The 21,670-nt window shown below is 36.8% G+C and overlaps 1 protein-coding gene across 1 annotated transcript in view; it reads left to right on the top strand.

Annotated features, from left to right (window-relative positions):
• The first annotated feature begins 3,897 nt into the window (after nucleotides 1-3,897).
• The window catches only part of LOC122802727 (acetylserotonin O-methyltransferase-like), a 301,004-nt gene continuing 283,231 nt past the window's right edge, over nucleotides 3,898-21,670 (top strand). Inside the window, exon 1 of the mRNA XM_044072489.1 lies at nucleotides 3,898-4,037. Coding sequence (XP_043928424.1) covers nucleotides 3,966-4,037 — 72 coding nt within the window. The 5' untranslated portion in view covers nucleotides 3,898-3,965. The remainder of the gene's footprint in view (nucleotides 4,038-21,670) is intronic.

Raw genomic sequence — 21,670 nt, 5'->3', positions numbered from 1 at the left:
CTTATGGGCTTGGAAGTGGGGCTACTATGATTTTCAGAGTTAAGAGTTGTGTAAGGTGCTGTATTTTTGAGCATGTGCAGGGCCACTGAAAGATGCTTTTGGGAGGTTGTGGTGGTTTGGGTAGATTACAAGTGAGTACATCCTCATATGTGGATCTTTGTGTTTGTTCCTGAGTGTTGGTAGTGAGTGTTATGGGTGTAATGCTGACAACCTGGTTTGCATTTTTCATGCGTGTATGTGAGCTTCACCTGTAATAGCATTGTGTCCCTAAATCTCTCATACTCTGTTTGTCTATTCTAAAATTAAATGGTTGTCAGTGAACATGAGGCAGCTACTATACTGCCTCAGGATGCTCATATCCACCAGGCCAGAAACAGAGATGATAGGGAAGAGCCTAACTGTTATTCGTAAATCCTTAGTAGATGGGAAGGAGTAGGGGAGAGTCACTTAAAGGTCTAAGTGAGAATGTTTAGTAGTATACTATTAGATGAACTGCAGTAGTGCTGATCTCTGTGCAAACTGACAGCTCTTTGAGCAGTGAGATACTATGGAAAGAATTTCCTATAGAGCTTTTCTAACTGGAGATGTTTGCTTATATACAAGACAAGGGCAACTGTGTTTGCAAGATGCGCAAATGTAAGAACTTGATACCAGAAGGATGATGCACTTTTAAGCCTCAGGACAATAAGATAAACACACAACAAGCCTTCAACCAGCAGTTCTCAACTCTGATGGGATGAATCAGCCCTCTGTTGTCACCAAAGTGCAGAAAAACACTCTTAATGTAAAGCAAACTTGTTTAGAGATCAAGTGCAGCAACAAATGTTTTACAACAAATGGTAGAACTCCAGTATCAGGAATCCTTGGTAATAAATTCACAATATCTGAGAAATGTTCTCAAATACAAAAAAAAAATGCACAAACACAGCAGAACTTCTACAAGCACATAAAACTTTGCAAAACTTAGAAATATTTTGGCAAACTTAGAACAGCTTTTGCAGAGTCAGAAGAGGTTAGAAATATCAGAATACTATTAAAATAACCTAAGAACAGTACAGTATCAAACAGATGGCATTTCATTAACAAGTGCAGATTGAAATATAGTGATAAATTCAACAAAATCAATAAATACAGCACAGAATTGTTAAATAGCACTGAGATAGTTAGAGCAAGTGCAAAAAAAAAAAAAAAAAGAAAAAAGAAAAAAAACAAATACTTTACTTATATCAGCTTTGTAGGTCCACAGATGGTTTTAGAGGCAATCCAAGTCTTGCGACAGGTGTCTAGACCAGGCCCAGGGAAGCTCTGAATAAATGAGCACAGTTAACTATCATTAGTGTTATATACTATACAAGTTTAATTTGTACTTCCAACCTTCTTAAATGTAACATCTATACTGTATGTTGCACAATTATCCCTTTCCTTATCTTTTTTTATTATTCTTTTTCCTCTGTTTTTTGCCTTCTGTATTTTGTCTTTTTGCTAGTTTCTTTATTCAGGTCATCTTGCCACCTGGCTTGTATGCTTAACTTTCCTCTTGTTCTTTTCTAGCTTTTTCCATTTTTGCACCACTTAAATGCTTTGTCATGCCATCCTATTTCTATTTCATTTTTGGGGTGGACAACTATGCAATGAACATAAAGCCTCACCCTCAGGCACCCTACTTAGACCTTTATTCTTCTCTGTGATGAAAGCTTCCTAACCCATTTGTTCCCTTGGAGTTAAGATTCAGGTAACAGGAGTCATGATATCATCCACTCTAGGCAAATGCATCTAACCCCTAGTCTTGGTCACAGCAACTTCTGCCATAGCTTGCCGCACAGGTGGAGTCTGTGTGCCATCATACATGCCATTATTATATTATATTATATTATATTATATTGTATATTATATTATATTATATTATATTATATTATATTATATTATATTATATTATATTATATCATATCATATCATATCATATCAATCATATTATATTATATTATATTATATTATATTATATTATATTATATTATATTATATTATACTGTATTATATATAATGCAATACATACTATAATACACACAACCATATACATACACATTATATATCATTATACCCAGTAAACGAAGAACAAATACAATGCAGGTGAAATTGTCTGAGATGACCTATGGACAAACCCACTGAATCTCAGCTCCTTCTCTAGCTTTTGGACAGGCTAGCCATCAGGTGCAGCTCCATGCTCATTTCCCACATTCTTGTTCTTCTGAGTGCTGAGGTTATTAAAAGTTGGAACACTGGTTCAGGGCTTCATTCTTTTTTATCAGTTCAGCAGAATCTCCATTTTTTTTCAATTGCATATTATCTTATACTCATTTCATATTCCTCTTCTGGAGCTGTGGTCCTTTTTCTTCCTAATCTATCATTAAGTAAAGTCATAATCATCCTGATATACCTTAAAAATTCCTCTCCTGGCAATGCTATTCCTTGAGTCTAAAATGGAGCAAATTTCTACTATATAAGCATTCATCATCCAATACATTCTCTCAGTCACCTATTATAGTACTGATCTCCTATTCACTAATCCCTTCTTGAACTTGTCCCCTCAGAAAATACTGACACTCAGTAAAGATATAAGTTATGAGAGTGCACTGCATCTACCAGTCTCCACAAATGGTTACCAAAATTCAAAACAAGAAAGGTCTTCAGAAACTGAAGAGGAAAAATGTCTGTGAACAGTAGCGTATATAAGCTCCATGCTATAGTTAAGCTATAAACACATTTTAACATTTAAACACATTCATTTCGGCAGCTGTTCAGAACTGCTGTTTGCACACACTGACAGTTTTCACCCAAAGAAACTGCACACTTTGCCCTACCATAGTTATGCTACTGCTCTAAAAGCAGATGTCATCTTCCTTTGTCATCACTTTAGCAACTGCTTAAGTTCCATTTTGATGCTAGGCCTCACATTGTTTCTTGTTACAAAACTCCTCCTCTTTTCCTGCTGCCCAGTTTTATACCCTGGTTGATTAGTGACCCACAAAATAGTGGCTATGCCTAACTGTCCCACATCCACTGCACTGCTTTACTTCCCAACAAACTGCTAATCTAGGTCTTCTGCCATTCTCTTGCTTATGTCTCACTGCCTTAACTTTCTACCCTCCTTCGCAGTGTAAGGGTTCTTCCTGCCTAGCAGTCTCTGTTCTCACCTGCTGCCCTCCTTTCACCTCTAAATATATTACGTCATGTTCCCTGCTTCATAATAATACTTACACCTTCAAACCAAATGTGTGATACTTTAAGTTGCACTGCACCAAAGAACATGATCTGTTAAAGGTGGTTTGCATAATATAGTAATTGATTCCCTCTTTTGTTTACACTTCAAAGCAGCAGAGTCAACTGTCTTGTTGCTAAATCACCTTTTGAAGTAGAAATTGATTATCTATCTTCTGATAACCTGACCAGAACTCACTCATTATCATATTATATTTAACTGCAGAAGGGCTGATTCAGCTCCTGTGAAAATCCCTTATTTGGCAAAATTTTCTTCATACTTTAGCTATCTTTCTGCTCGTTTCCTTTAGTAGATTAATGGTTTTAACATTTTAGCAGTTTCACATTTCTTTAAATAGATGTTGACTGTCTTGTCTCTATGAGTTTTGTTTTCTTTTCTATAACTACACATCAGAATGAAAATAAGAAAACAAGTAGAACCTGTGCTTCTATCAATTCTTATCAGATGACATGCACTGATGTAGGGATGACAATATTGATTCTCAAACAAGGTTCTAATGTCTGTACTTGGAGTTTATGCAAAGCACAGCCAATAAAGGTCAAATTCAACAGACAGACAAAGTGTACCTTTGTGTTAGAAATATTTCATCATCTTGAGTTATAAAAGGTTGTATTTTGGACTACAGATGTAGATCTAATTGTGCTTCCATGGTAAAAGTTTCTGTGTGCAAAGTAACATATTAGAAAGAATGAGTGAATCAGGCGATACAGAGTTTCCTGAGAAAATAATTGAGTACATGCAAGGATTCCTGGTATCTGAGGTAAGAACTGTTATTGTTCTAACAAGAAAACAAGAGAAGAGCTGCACTAAATAATAAACAACCATTTCTTGTGATTTTTCTATCTTATTTTCTTAGTTTTCTAGAATCAGAACATTCATACTTCTAGCGCACCCTTGATTTCAGCATATACTGATCTAACTGGTTTGAATTACATTCTCTTCTCAAGGAATGCTTTCCTTTACCAATATATGAATATATGCATTACATATTATGACCCCTCATGGCAGTGTTTCCCCTTCTGGCAAACACAGGTACAATACATTGTAGTGTGTGCTGAGTTTTCATTCTGGCATTTATTCTTATATCATCTAAATCCACTTTAAGTGAACAACAGCAGAAGTTTATTTTTATTTATTTATTTATTGATATTTGATTACCTGGAAAGTCCGACTGGGTAGAAGCCCATTGTCAGTGAAGGCCCAGGAAGAAAAGCTCTGAATTATGTCAAGACATTTTAAGAACAATAATTTAAACTTTAAAAATAAAACAGAAACATTTGCCGTTTAAATAATTATAAAAAATTAGACATAATATAAAAACATTCATTAAAAATTGATACAAGGTACATGACAATCATTTAATATTTAGAGAAACTTTAGACAGTTTGTATAGAAAGTAAAGGTAAGTTCATCTTATACAAATAGGAATGCAATATGAGGTGAGAGCAAAACAGGCTTAAGGTAGATTTATAGAGAAAGTCAGGGAAGAAAATTAGATAGCAATAAGGAAGTAAATAAAGAAGGGAGAGTAAGGAAGTCTAAGGAATGAAAAGATTCTTGCTCAGATTAAGGGTATAGTTTATCCTGAATTTGAACAAGAACAAAGCCATATTTCAGCTAGGAAGTCTTTCAGAGTGGTTTTAAAAGATGGGGGAGTATATACATGATGGATACAGGTAAGGAGCTCTAGACCTTAGCAACCTTGTACAAGTACAGACAATGCCCAGCAGATTTGCTAGACTTATAGACAGGCAGATGGGTGCTGGATAATTTTATAGGTGGTAAGAAGCTGTGTACATGTTAGTTGATACGGCAGTTCTAACCAATTTATTCTTTTCAGTGGGTTCTGAAAGGGGTACGTTCTGCAAAGATTAAAAACTTTTAAATTGTTTCAAGTTTTTAATTTTTGTGAAGCCTGGACGTTAGTAAGGATGGGAGAACCATAAAGAAGAGCGGGGAGGAGATAAGTAATAGCAAGTGTAGCGTTATTTGCACCAGTGAAAAAGGTTTTGGCTCTGTAAAGCATCCCTAATTTTTGATGATTTTTTTCTTATGCAATTTTGTACATGCAGGTCAAATGTAAGATTGTTGTCCACTATCACGCCTAACAGTTTGCTATGAGAAGTGACTTCAATGGTTGTATTGTCAAGAGAGAGGACTTTAAATGTTGTTTATTCATGAGAGAGGGATTTGATGAAAAAAGTAGTAGTTTGGTCTTTTTTTGGGTTGAGCATGAGTTGTGAGCTACAAAGCCATGTTTCAGTAGCTGTTAATGCTTTCTGAGTAACTTTTTGGAGGTGTACCATGTTGTCAGATATGCCAATGAGAGTGGAATTATCTGCATATTGGATTAGGGTGGTCTGTTGTGTGGAAGTATAGAGGGTTTTAGTGAAAATGTTAAAAGGGGGGGCAAGGATAGAGCCTTGGGGTATACCAGTGGTGACTGTGAGGTAAGGAGAGAACATGGAGTGTCATTTTACTGACTGATACCTATTGGACAGCTAACTTTTGAACCACAGAAGGGTGGGCCTAGTGAGGACATTTGAAGTAGAAGTTTTCTGTGACAAACTGTGTCTAAAGCTTTAGACAACTCTAGAAATAAGGAAGATACTAGTTTGCCATTATCATTACTTTACTAACAGTATCCATATTGGTTAGAATGGCAGTGCTAGTACTATGCTAAGGATGGAAGCCATGTTGATAAGGGATAAGAGTTCTTCCTGCAATTGTTTTTGAATAAAATTTTCAAGTATTTTTGCAAGGGGAGATAAGATAGCTATAGGTTTAAAGTTATCAATGTCTTTTGAATTTCCTCCTTTGTGAAGATAGATAATGTGTGACTTAGTCTTGAGAGCGGGAGAACATTGAATTCCGGGACTGACCTATTTATAAGGACTAAGACAGAATAGGTAATGCTACAGGCTGCTGTTTTTAGGTACTCACTTGGAATGTCATCAGCTGAAGAAGAGCACAGTTAAAGTTTGTTTAAGAGTAGTTTTATATAGATGTTGGCAAAGGTTAGAAGATGAAAGCAGATGTGGTGATATGTGGCTGTTGGGCAGGGTTGAGATTAGATATTGAAGAATCCTTAGTTATAGATGCTATACTATCTATAAAACAAGAGTTGAACTGTACTGTAGTTTCAAGTGGCGAGTTATCAGGAAAGGAGTTTGGGTTGGATTTTTGGCCAGCATGTAAGATTTCTTTAATGGATGTCCAAAATTTTTTATGGTTGAGTTTATTACTATTCTGATAGTAATGATACTATATTTTTTTGTTTTAATTATTTGCTTTTTAATATGATTGTTAAGCATTCAGAAGCTTTCAAGATATTGAAGTGTTTTATATTTTTGCCATTCTTTCTGTGCATTTTCTCTATCTTGAATTAGTATTCTACTCTTTATGGACAGCAAAACTGCATTATTTCTTTTCATTCTCTTCCTTCTAGGAGTTTAAAGGCTATTTAGGATATTTGGAAAAGTTGCATTAAATTCAATTACAGCATCGTCTAAGGGGAGAATTTTTAGGAAGTTCTAGTTAATAGATGAAAGTGTAGTAATAAACATTTCTGGGTTAAACTTGGAAAGGTTATGTATTGTTTTACAAATATCCTGTTTAACTGGATGTGTGAGATGTCTAGTCATATAGACTGGGAGACAATCACTGAGAGACTCTGGCAATGTACCTGTGATGGAGTATTTGCTAGAGTCTGATACTAGGATCCAGTCTAACGAAGAATTTGATGTGTGGGGCTATTCATTAGTTGCATGAAACCATATAAGTTCATGCTAGATGTAGGGGAGTTAGAGTTTATGTCCAACCAACTTACATTCACATCACCTAGTAATTTTTTTTCTTGTGGAAATGCTATGGTTATCCACTGTAGGATATCTTCCAGTAGAGCTGTATTGTTGCCAGGATGGATATAAAGGACAAAAATACATGTTTGTTTATAATTGTTTATTTTGATGAAAGCAATAAGAAACTCTCCTGAACTGAATTTTGGTGTTGGTTTGCTGTAAGGGGAAATGTGCTAGGTACTGGGAAATAGTAAAGCAATGCCACCACATGTACTCTTTATATGGTCATTATGGATGGTATTATAGCCAGGAGGTATAACTTCAGAATCATTTATGCTGGGTTTAAGCCAAATTTCAGTTATAACAAGAACATCAGGCTTATGTTGGGTAATCCTGGCATGACGTTCTGCAGTTTTATTTGTTATACTTCTAACATTTACTGCAGCAAATATTAGATAATCAGGGCTGGGGACTGGCTGTTGTTGGATTATGGAAGTGTGTGAGAGAGAATTACCTTTGTGTTCATTCTGATAGGTGGGGCCAGGATTAGGGTGTATATCTCCTCCTAGAAGGATTTTTGTATATTTTTGAATTATGCATACATCTGAGCACTTAATTTTATTTTGGTTTACGTTGAACTGCAATTAATCTGCCTATATTTGGAATAAAGATGAGGGGCAATATTAAACAGGTTTGGTGCAATGTGTAGTTGGGACAGATGTGGAGAGATGTTGCTTATATATTGTTGAGCCATGGTAGGATGAAAGATGGCACATTAGAAGAAGAAGAATAGAGGATAAGTCCTGAAGTAGCATAATAAAGTACAGGAATCTATATTTTATAGATGTCAAGTAGTGGGGTAATTAGCAATGAACAAGGAAACAAGAAGTTGCAAGACAGTAGGGGATTCAGTGATGGTAGATTCTGAAAGCTGGGAAAGGATAGGTAACAACAGAAGTATTTTCTATAAATGAAGATAAGTAGGGTGACCTGGTATATTCTATGGAATGTAAGGAATAGTGGAATATTAAAGGCTAAAGTACAATAATGTAGTCAACATAACAAGTAAGGGTTTATTTGGGAAAAGAAACAGATAAAATGTGTAATAGATAAGTGCTATTAGGTAGGGTTGTGATTATAAATGGATATAGAATAGGAGGAAGACAGATGGTTGGAAATGGGGCAAAAAATTAAGTAGAGATATCGGGAAGTAGGAAACAAGAAAAAGAGGTGTATGTATAAAAGTAGTACAGTCAATGGGGAGGGCTTTGGAATAAGAGTCACAAGTGAAATGTGTATGTAGGAAGTATAATATTAGAGTAACAGGAGGTGTGTGGGAATTAGGGGTAGGTTAGGGGAACAAAGAGAAGCATAGCATAGAGGGTTTACCACTCTCAGGTCAATTTATAAGACATCAATCATTTTAAAGCCAGAACAAAGCAATTAACAAATACAAGGACTATTTCACACAGGATTGCAGTCACAGAGCATGCATGCATTTAACTGATTAAAGTTAATATGCAGCAAGGTTCTTCATGATAAATATGCTCACTTTAAACAGTGACAAAATTCTCAGTAAACTTGTAGGTATAGGGCCTTATAGCAGAGCTTTTGCAATAAAAAGGTCTGATGTAGTGACCACAGGCTCTGAAATGAAAGAAAGGAAAAAAAAAACACTCTACTAAGCTGTAAAATTATATTGAGGCATTAAAGTTACTACTTATTATACAAAAAAGAGATGGAGGAAGGACCACAGTAAGACAGAGCTAGAGAATACAGGAGAAATATAAGAGTAGAGTGACAGTAAGAACGTGTATGTATGCTAGCTCACAGTAGTTTTAGCAAAGTATACTGATAGAGAACCACAGTAATGCTGTGCAAATATACATGTGTATCAAGCAAAATATCAGAAGATGACACTACACTGATAAGCACAATATAATATTATCACTTACAAAACATTCATGGGATTAACCAGTACATCAAAACACTGTAATATATACACCAGAATGCCAGCAACCCACATTACATACATGTGTGTTAAAGAAAAACACGCTCAATTTTTGCTTTTTGCTAAATTAGAGGTTCTGTTGGTAGAATGGAATTTGTTATTCATGCTTGGAAAAATTATTAATACTGGTCTTTCAGAGTACTATTGTTAAATAATGTCTAGAAGTATAAATGGGACATTAATGATAGGGTCATTATTTGAATATAAGTATTAATATTAGCAGCTGAAATAATTTGAATTTTGTAATATAGTAAGTAATATAGGAAGGAACAATGAGCCAGCTTTAAATGACTGCTGTTATTCACAATGTCATACATTTCTAATGTGCATTTTTCATAATTTACATGATGGTCTCAGTCTATTTCAGAATAAAAGTAAATAAATAAAAAAGAAAACTTCTTTAGAAGAAGTCATGTAACCATAAATGGACTGATGATACTCATGAGGCATGTGTATCATTTTTTTGTTGGGTACCATTTGCTTCATAGTAGTAAAAGTCTGTGACTTATAATAAGATTACAGGTTGTATCATCAGAGTGATACATCATCTTTGATACCTCTGGTGTGAAGACTGTCTTTGTTGATAATCCAAGAATGCATAGCATCCAATTAACAGCAGACATTGCAGTATTGTAATATATAATTAATAAGATTATAAGAATGAAAAGCTCCTGGTCCCCTCACAGTTAACACACAGGAATAATTCTCCATTGTTTCTTGGTATTTGTAACCAATGGTAAAAACAAAGCTACCTTATTTGCTCTCCCCATATCTGTGTGTATTTATGTTTTTCCCAGGTGATACAGTTTCTGCCCATTTGCCAAAAACATACTTGATGGGCTACTCTAAAATATTCATACATATTGTATTTACAATTGTCTTTGTGGGCAAATTTATGGCTAAAAAATATATGAGGACCAGTTCATTTCTCCAACTAAAAAATAAATGAAATATATTTAGAAAATGTAATAATGAATGCCCTTACTTGTCCCTGTAAGATAGTACATATCATTTTAAAATCCAGAAACATGGTAACATTATATTTGCCAGATTAAAGTAAGCTAAAAGTTTGTATTAAGATGTAACAGGGATGTGTTATATAATAATCAATTTGCAAAAACTAAACATTACTTAATTGTATCTGTATGCTGTGTTACTTAAGAAATGTGTTCATATATTTGTAATATCCATTACAGAGTAAAGCAAATTATATTTGGATGACAGGTTGTCTAGGTGAGTGACTGCAAAGACAGGTAAAATCAAATATAAATTTTGCAAAAGTAGGTGGAAAATTAGTTGTTTCTATTTTGGCAGTGCAAAGTGTTAAATATGTAGCACACTCACCTTTGGTGCTGGCAGATCAGAAGTCATTGCTAGGTGACTGAATTTATTTTTCATTTACTGACATTGCAGAGTGATATGGGGGTGAGGTTACACTCAGGAGTGTGCTACCCTTATGGTCCTTGGAGGAGATGTTAAACCAAAGCCACATCTGCTTCAGCTGATGATAGTTCAGAGGGATGTAAAAATTCCCATTGCACTTATTGAAAAGAGTAGGGTTTAATTAATTGTTTTTCAACAAATCTCAGCAATTGTATGACATTAGTATATTTCAATTGAACAAAAGAAGAATTTTCAAACAAGTAGGTTCCATGTCACATATTTTGTTATATAAACCGTAGCACAACTGGCATACCAAATTCTTCCAAAGATATCCATCCGTGTGTTTCAGATAAAGTAAACTGCTTAGCTGTTCCAGTGCCATAACAAATTAAACACTAGTTAAATCATTAACAGAAACATACAACTTGTGCTCATATTTAATGGTATTCCAAAGTTGTGTAAGTCTATCATTCTGAAGAAAAACATGGTCAGTATCTTGGCATAGACCATTTTTTTCCTCAATAATATATTCTGTTACAAACTCTGTACTGTTAATTACTTAATACCATCGTTGACACATTTTATTTCATTTTTAGAGTTGCTATTTTTATTAGTATATTGATATTTTTTTTCTGTGTTGTTTGAACTTGTACTATTGTATTTAGACCATGTCTTGGAGCTTATCTCCCCGGGCCTCTACTGAAAAAGGACATGTATCCAGCTAGACTAGCCCGGTCAACAAATGTAAAATAAATAAATAAAAAAACATTACATTTCATGTACGCTTTTATGTAATAACGATGCCTTAACAGATAATTTTAATGTCATAAAAACCAAAAAAAGACTTCATAATTTATTTTAGTCTTGTCCATAACCTTCTCAAAATCAATTTACATAATGATTCATAATGAGGTTAATAAAAACCTCTTCATTACTATACCAACCCAATAAGGGGCTACTAAAGTCACTGTTTGTACAATTATTTTCTAGATTTTTTACAGATAATCTGCTCTGTGCAACTTCATTTAATTTCCTACATTAAAATATGTATATATTTCTTGCATTTGTGTGTTGTAAATCACTTTTGCAGTGAATTAATAAAATATTGCATAGAATGTCCTTATTTTCTTGATAATGACCTTTGATGTAGATTTTGCAAGCATTCCATGATTCTGTCAATAATAAACAATTTGGGATTAATGCCAAAGGTAGAGTTCATCTCTAAGGTAAAAGGTCTTCTGACTCTGCTATCAGTGTTTGCATGAGGGAGTTTAAAAGTCTGGCTTGTTTCCTAAATTCTTTAATAGGGATGTCACATGTCGCTGTCTTTCTCTCTGTCACTGCTGCTCTAGCAGGTCAGAATCTCAAATTCAGAGGCAAAGAACTTCCAAATTTTGCCAAATTTTAGATTCTCAGCATAGTACTCAAAGTTCTTATTTACTCTAGAAACAGCATTCCCATTTTACGTTTAGATTCAAGAAGACTGCACTATAATGGGAGTTGGAAAGAATGCCAGATATGAGCATTAGCAAATAATTAATCTGGGCATCTGTACTTTTTGTCACAATATTAGAAATCCTTTATGTAGAGTATGAAGGTGCAGTTCTTCTTTTGTAGCTATAAAATATATCACTGTTATTTAATTGTTTAACTAATTATACTAATAAATATTCAAACATATGATAGACTTTTTGCACACATAAGTAAAAAACTAGAAATTCAGGGAAAAAAATAACTATGTCACATATTAAAAGAAATGATATATGAAAAAATGACAAATCCTTGATGTGCAGTCTGATCATTATCAATTTGATGGAGAGACAGGCATCAATTACTGTATCCATGAATCTCTGAAAAGGACTTAAAATGAGTTCAGAGGTGGGGAACAAGTTCAATTATTTCATTTTAGAGCTTCTATACCCTTACTTCAGCACATCAATGAAACTGAAATCAATGAATTACGCTCAAAGAAAATGCAAATCAATTATACCTTATGTGTGACTATATATGTGTGTGTGTATGTGTGTGTGCGTGTGTGTATAAAGACCATAAGATCATAGTTGTGAAACTTCGAAATGTAAATAAAAATAAATAAAAACAAAAAAAATCATTTTTACGATTTTAGAGGGGGGGCAAGCCCCACTGTACCCCTACACCCCTTGCTAATTAAATATACCAACTTCAAGATTGCACTACAATGAGGAAAATGGTAAATATACTGCTCTGAGCTGTATGGTGATCTCCATTTAAATGATTCAAAGTTTCAAAACTTCAATATTACGGTCTCGACCATAAGAAATTCCAAGTTTTGAAACTTTAAAATTTAGACGTAGACCCATATCTATCTGTTTATATATATGTATATATATATATATATATATATATATATATATATATATATATATATATATATATATATATATATATATATATATATATATATATATATATATATATATATATATATATACATATATATATATATATATATCTTTATGAATAAATATATATATATATATATATATATATATATATATATATATATATACACACACACACACACACACACACACACACACACACACACACACACACACACACACACACACACACACACACACACATGCACACACATATATATATAATACATTAATGCATGATTAGTTGTCCATAGTACATATCTTACTGCACTTTCAAAGATGTGAGGTATGAATCAAGAGTGCAAGTTCTTTGTAATCCCTGGGTGGTTCTACTATGAATCTCTGAAAATAATGCCTGAAACACAGAACACTGAAAAAAAACTAACTTTAAGGTTTTTTTTTTGTCGGGGTAACCCCCCCTGCACCCCCTGATGTGAGGGGGCAAGCCCACCACACCCTCCAAATGTATATATACCAACTCCATGTTCACAATAACTAAAAGAAGGGAAAAATCACCCATAAGAAGTGAATCATTGTCAGTGTACACACTAAGAAATCACACCAACAATGATTTCCTGTGGAGAACATTGATCAGAATTATGTTTTTCTTTTCTTTTGAGGGGGGTGATGACACTAGGAATTTCATCTCTACCATCTGTAAAGTAATCTCCAGGGCATGTGTTAGCATCACTAGTGTGCATACCACTGTTCCTTATTGCACTTTTAAAATAGGCAATAATTACATACGTTGTGGTATATTTTAACTTAAAACTATTGTTCCTACCATTATAACTATTTTTGTAAAGAGTAATAACCTTTTATAAATGTAGAAATTTGTTTGAAATTTTCAGGGTTGCCATTTTAAAGGCCCTTTTTGTCAAGCCTTTGTGCATTATTGTGCAACTTCCTTTGTAAACTTTATTTCATGGTTGTTTTCTAATCATATGTAGAGTATGAGTTCTACAAATTCAGTTTTGCAGTTCATGTAGTGATGATTTATATGTGACATTGTAAATTTAAGCAAAAATGGTAAGTTTTAGCAAGAGGTATGTATATTGAAAATAATGCTTAAAGTATGTCACCCATTTTATTGATCTTTTTTAAACATAGCTATGCCTTTTTAACTGCATTGAAATTTGACATGAACTTTTCTGAGTAATAATTTTATTGAACCTTCTGTCTAATGGATATGCCATTACACAGTTTTGTTTGTAAACGTGATTTCTCAGTTTCTGTCTTTTTTTCATTTCTCATTTTGGGTATGGTAGCATTGATTCAATGTGACAATCCAAATGGTAGTTGTCTTCTTTAAATGTTGAGTTGAAAATATAAGATCAAAATGTTAAATTTTGGCAGAGTTATGGCCATTTGTGGAAAATAATCTATAACAATTTGTGTTGCTCATTTTAACTAAATTAGTTTTATAAATTATTATTTTTTTTACTGCTTGGAACTTTGGCATGAAATGTAAAGGTAGTTATTTTCAAGACCTTTCTTTCTAACTATTTGCACAGTTTCATTTGTAAATGTTTCACAGCCATTTTTCTCAAATTATATTATGGCTCCAAGTTGTATTAGCTCAATGTTGTAGTTCAGGTAGAGGTGGTCCATATGTTGAAAATTTTATTTAAAGACAGATGTTTAAACTAATCCTGAAAAAGCACACTTTTTAAAATTTTACCAGCTAGTGAATGGAGTGGAGTTCCCGTGCTTATAGTTTCCTTGGACTTTTAAAAAAAACTTTTTAGGCAGTCATTTTTTGTTGATTTTTGCTGAAAATGTCTGTAAGTTGACTGCAGGGATTTATTCATTTTCCATTCAAAGTTAATGATGAGAAAAACAATACTTGTCCATGAGATACTGAAGACTGGAAAGGGAGAATGGATCTGTGACTGAATCTGAAGTCTGTGTGGCCTGCACTAGCTTTCTTCTTTGGATGGAAAATATCTGATGACAGGTTGACTAGAAATCCACTTGTTCAGTTGTCTTTGCACACATGCACTCACAAGCTCACACACACACACACACACACACACACATACACACACATATAACTCGATGGATTGCCAACTGGCTTACTGACAGACCCCACACTGTAAAAGTAGCCGACTCCAAATCCAGCTCCAGACAAGTGACAAGTGGAGTACCTCAGGGTTCAGACCTGGGACCGCTCTTGTTTGGAATCTACTTCTCTGAAGTACAGGCCAACACTAAGGGACTCTGGCTAACAAAGTTTGCAGACAACTGCAAACTGGGAGCCATTATTGAATCCTCAAATGATGTGGATACTCTTTTAAAGGGCCTTACAGAAACAGATGCTTGGTGCCAGAGCCATGGGCTCAAGCTCAATGTCAAGAAATGCATAGTTATCCCCTTTGGGAAAAAACATGTACCCATGAATTACCACATAGGTGGCAATACATCAAACATCGAAAGTGTGATAAGATACTTAGGGACACAGGTGGACAGTGGTCTCACCTTCGATAACCACATCACCACAGCAGTCAGGAAATCCTTCTATGTAGCACTCCTCATCACTAAGGGTTTTGCATCCAGAAAAAAGGAGGTCATTGTCCCACTGTACTCATCCCTCATTAGACCCATTATAGAATATAATGTCCCGTTTGGTATGTACCTCTCAAGACATGTGCAACAACTGGAAAGGCTGCAGAAATACGTCACTAAAAGAATCACAGGCCTAAAACAGATGTCCTACACTGACCGCCTTAAAAAACTCCAGCTACACTCTGTCACATATCATCTACTCAGAGGCGATCTCTGCTTAACATACAATGCCATGTCAAACCCAGAGCTGTTGGACATACTACACTTAAAAAAATCCCAATCCTTCAGAGCCACATGCTCCAGGGATCTAAACCTTGTCATCACAATAAACAAAACATGCTGGAGGGATTGGTTCCTGACCCAGGGACTCCCCATACTCTGGAATAGACTGCCCATACATGTCAAGCAGAGTGCCTCTTTGGCCCTCTTCAAAAGGAACCTTGATGATTGGATGGGAGAAAGGAAATTCACCCCAAGGATCACGTCAGTCACCATGCTAGACAGGGTTCCAGGGAAGTAAATAGTGTGTGATGAAATAGGCAGGGAATTGTTATGGCTAGGCTTGTATAGACCCTAGGGCCAATAGCCTAGTACCACCTATGAACCTATATATATATATATATATATATATATATAAATATATACCCTTCATTTTTTCGAACTTTCAAATGTTTGAAAGTCATATGGCTGACACCATATGAGCGAACGTTTGAAAGGCCAACAAATGATAGCGGAGATCCCGCTACAGTGCGGGACTGGGGGATTCCCCTTTCCTGCACTGTAGTGTGATCTCAGAGTGAGAATATTTAAGTAGCAGGGGGTGTGGGGGCTGCAGAGTGGCTTGCCCCCCTGCATAACACAGTTTTATTGTGTTTACAGGTAGGTAAATGGTGCTATTTCAGGATATCGATCTTTCGGAATATCGATCATATGGTGTCGGCCATATGAAAGTCAGCATTCTGAATGGCCGATACACACACACACACACGCACACACACACACACACACACACACACACACACACACACACACGAGTATACTTTCAAATCCTGTATTACCAGTCGCCAGAACGACACAAGATCAAGACCATAAAATCAAAACCTGTATTTCCTGAAACTTTAAAAGTTCGACTGTCAGAATACCTAGATGTGTGTAATACTTAAATGGCATACAGTTAAACAGTGCACTATCACTTTAAATTTTTGTAGCTTGTACAAAAAAAAAATATGGTGGATGCTAAGTTGCAAGCTTTTGAAATTATTGGACAAGTATACAACAATACAATATCTTAAAAAGAAATACAAGTCCTTATAACTGAAGGATAACTTTACAAGCTGGAACAGACAATAAAACTGAAAAATATTGGTGCTGTAAGTACAAATGTAAAGGAAAAGTTATAGGTAGAGCTGTTACTGCATCTGTAGTAACTAATGAAGTGTTAAAGAAATCTGTTGCTCATAATTACACAGGCAATCCTGTTGAAGTGCAAAGATACACCCCGGGATTCATGAAGCTCGGTGCAAGGCCGGCGTAAGGTCTGCGCCAGCGGTGCAGTGAATAGCCGGCGTAGTAGCGCCATATGCATATTAATGAGAGTGCACCGCAACCACAGACACGTGCGTAGTGTACGTGAGCGAGCCCAAGTAGGATGCGTCCGGAGGCGTGGCTAAGCCGGCATGCGGTGAGCAACCTAATGTGCTGACTGCCACGGTCCACCCATAATAGTAATGGCAGCAGCCAGGGCCCGTGCAGAATGAAACGCGAGAGTATGCAACATAGTACCCATCCCAACTAAACGGAGAAGCAAATACAACCCACGAAGGCTTAAGTGTACCCGTCCAAGGAGCAAAGGATACGCATAAGACCGCATTTGTCCCGCAATGCACCGTCAGTGGTTATACTCAGAGAAGGTGTACAGCAGCATGTCAGCGCGCCGCACCGACATAGGAGAAGCGACTAAGGTCACCACATGTCCCACTTTGAGAGGGGCAGTCCCTCTATGGGCAGTTATGTCCCGAAAAAAAATATTACAAATGGCAAATGTGCTAAGATTGTAGGACATAATGATATCCCGTATTTAATGTAATGGTAGCATGAATTGGTTATTTCTGTAACTGAAATACCTAAATGTCACAAGAAACAGAATAAGCAACCAAACTGCCACAACAATAAGCTTTTATTTAGGCAAACAAGTGAAGTTCTATGCTATATAGTGACCGTGTGTATGTGTCGGCCTGTAAAGTCAGATGTGAGTCCCGGAAATATCCCACCTTGGCAACTGGAAAAGGTGGCAACCTCATTAGCGACATGGGCATGGTCACCAGGGTTACCAGCTGTCCCAATGTGCCATGGACAGTCCCTGATTGGACAGTTGTGTCCCTGCAAAATTCGAAAAAATGGAAAATGACCTGAGATCCCCTGCCAAAAATATTCCATAATATACATGTAATAGTAGCATAAAACATATAATTTGTATATGAAACACATACATGGCATAAGAAACTGAATAAGGAACCCAAATGCTAACAGAATAAGCGTATAGTATGGCAAACAAGTGAAGTTCTGTCAACTGCACTTGCCGTGGGTATGTGTTGTCCTGCAAAACTCGAAGTTTCCACAAAACATGTCCCACTATGGGCATTGGAAAAGGTGCCAACCATAATGGTCACAAGCAGTAGTGAGAGTACATAGCCGGGTAGCTGTGTTGACATAACAACAGGAAGGAATCAAGATATCTTAAACACAGGCAAACATGTGCATAGCAACATATCCCACACCCAGCAACGTCTCTGTCGCATACACTGGATGGCGTATGTTGAAGTGTAATATCCAGAAGCAGAACGCATGCATTCAGATGTAATACACAATAGCCTCATTGTAGCATGTCAGCCCCACCCATGTACACCTGTGCACCCAAACCTGCTAGCATCCGTGTGCAGCTATACACCTACACACAATGTGCATACCTGAAATGTGGTAAGATGTTTGTGTTAGGCAATGCCACGTGGGCAAATCATTACCCACATGTCACCAACCCACCTCAGGTACAGATATGGAAATGGCTGCATGTGAATGTGTCTGCAGAATGTGTACATCCCGCATGTGGTATGTACCCGTTGAAACCATATAGGTTTGCATACGACACGGTGCACATAACTGTACACATGTGGACAAGTCGGGTTGTTGAACCACCGCATCGATGATTAGCTATGCAGAGAAGTCGATCACATATAGCGGAACACGTGCCTACCAAACAGGACGTCCTAACAGGGTGCTACAGGCAAAGAAGGGGAAGGTCGGACATCACATGTGGAGAGTAGCGTTGCCGGATGGCCAAATACACACGGTCAAGGTAAAGGATGGAACCACATGCATATGGCCGGATGGATGTTGTTCGAAAAATATATATAGAAACACATATGAAGTGCCAGTTTAGACTCGAAATACTATATAATGCATTGAATTGTACCGTACAATATGGCAGTAGAACTGATCCTGCATGTAATTGGTGAAGCTAAGCTGTAGTGTGATGGAATTCTGACCCTGGCAGTAACCAGTACAGCAGGCTTATGTCTCTCACCATTAATTATCTGCTGGGTTACAGAACAATAAATGTATGTACATGCATAACATCACCCCTTCCCCTGAGGAGGATGGCCTTGTGAGCTCTATCGAAGATAAGAGTACAACTCCTTACCAGAGAGACAAAGCAACGTATTAAGAAATTAACTGACTACTGTATCGGAACAGTCCAGGGTCCTTGAAACAGCTACAATCACAGAAGGACACTGTAATTGACCAGGTGCCTTGCAAGGCTGTGTTATTCTCATGGGAAAACATTTTAAAAGCACGACCTCAGCACCCACGTATGTATAGACTATTGCGGACCATAGTGATGGAAATGCCCTGTGACCGACCACGTCAGTAAGGTGGGTAAAAGCTGATTGTAAACATTATATAAAGAAATTGCTTACTGTATAGAGTCAGACAAAACTCTCATACTTGGACTGTATATTATTTTGCCTGCCTGTGTACACTACTAAAACGTTGTGAACCCGAGCCTCCTGTGTTATTGACTGTCACTTAGAAAAGCCTACTGATAACTACAGTCTGGTTTTAACAACTTATTTGACATTGTGATCCTTGTAATCCGGAATTCCCTTGGTAAGCTACAGGTCAGAGTGCATGGGTGGTTAGACATCTACAGGAGAATTTGCCTAAATGGTTCTTCATGAATGAAAAGACCTCCGACTGAATTGTTGTGTGTAAAGAGGCTGTCTACTGTCTGATCTGTGGCTGAAAAGCGGAAAACTGGATCCCAAGAAGAAAACGTGCAGCCTTAAACAGGAGGCTCAGGTAAGGAGTGTTTGCCTCTTTGTCTCTATTGTAGATCAGGGACCAGACTACATTGTGTTTCTGTTAACAGTTGTGATAGTGGGTCGAAGACCAATCCAAATAGTGTTAAATCTGGACATAGGTCAGGGGAACACACAGCAGAGTAAATAGTCATTGTAGACACTACAGTGGATACAGGGAAGGAGATACCACGTGGTACGAGAGAAGGGTACGTAGCAGTCGTGTAGAGGATATGGGAGATTAGTGAACAAACAGATCATGTGATCCGCGTCTGACGGGTGACGTGAAGTATATACAATCGCAGAGAGCACATAATGTGAGATATTCAGTAAAATGGGGTAATAAATATGACATTGATGGTATATTAGACAAAATATCGTTACTGAAACATTGTAATCCCTGAAAATGTGATGCACATGTTCTAGGGTAAACACCTGTCCCACTCTGTGAGGGACAGTCCCTCTTTGGCCAGTTGTGTCCTGCAAACAAACCGAACAAATGGCAAATGTCCTGATATCTCAGGACAAAGATTTCCCAGATATCTTTTCAAATGGTAGCATAAAACAATAATTTTGTATCTGGAACAACAAAATATCATAATAAACAGAATAAGCAACTGAAATGCTACAACAATTGGTAGCTCTCCTGGCAAAAGTGAAATCCTGTCCTATGTACTGGCCGTGGGTATGCTTTTACCTGGCAAATTACACGTTCCGAACACTAATGTCCCACATTGTGCATTTGAAAAGGTGGCAGCCCTAAGATGTGCAGGCGACAAAACAGCGACAATTGGGTATCCGTCATGCACATAGGTGGATTGAGGTAGTGAACCGAAGGGAACAGAACACTACAAATGCGAAAGCATCATACGTACACAGAGAAGATCATAATACAGTAGTAGCGACAAGACCCCCCCTACCACCTCCGATACCACATCCAGGATATGAAGCGGGAGGGCAGGCTAGTCCCCACACGTTATCCTGTGGCAACAGAGGTATCACAATGACCAAATGTAACAGAAGCTATTGAAACCACATCCCGAACTCGTAACATACCTAGGGACACTCGAGTAAGAAGACAGTCACTAGAACAGAGTGAGGATATCTGTCAATTAATTGAAGTACCGAACCCTCATGCAGGACAGGAAGGCCAGGACCCAACCCCCATAGTGTATAGACCGTGGACACCAGAAGATATCTGTAAAGTCACAGAGGGAATTCCCCATCTACAAAGTAATCGCTATTCACCATGCAATACCCCTGTATCTTCTGATCGGAAAACAAAGGGGGAATGGCGGATGGTACAGTATTTACAAGCTGTAAATCATGTAATAATACCTAGGGTACCGATGGTGCCAGACCCACACACAATATTGAATGCTATGAACACGCCACAGAAGTATCTTACCGTGGTACATATAAGCTATGCTCCCTTTGCAATACCTATACATCCAGATAGTCCATATTGCTTTGCATTTACATTCAGGGTAACAGATACAGCCATACCCAGCTATCGCAGGGATACTGTGAAAGTACAACGATATTCCCACAGGAGATGGCTAGCTACATTCTGGTGTTTACTCCACCCGGGGCCAGTCAAGTTCTACTTTATGTGGATGATATTCTGCTTGTGGCCCCTACCCAGCAGCAATGTATGGAAGATACAATAGCATTATTGAGATATTCAGCAGAACAGGGACATAAAGTAAGCAAGCATAAATTGCAACTACAGAGAATACAAGTCAAGTACCTGGGATATGTGGTATCCAAGTAGGGTAGAAACAATTAAAATTTTGGGAAATTTTTAAATTTAAAAGGGGAAGGTAGGGAACTTTAAAACTAGCACCCCAAATAACGGG

This window comes from Protopterus annectens, chromosome 5.part0 (assembly GCF_019279795.1).
Source record: "Protopterus annectens isolate FY-2018-M chromosome 5.part0, PAN1.0, whole genome shotgun sequence".
NCBI classification, from domain to species: Eukaryota; Metazoa; Chordata; order Ceratodontiformes; family Protopteridae; genus Protopterus; species Protopterus annectens.
The sequence above is the reverse complement of the archived record's forward strand: the minus strand, read 5'-3'. Positions and strand labels throughout refer to the sequence as shown.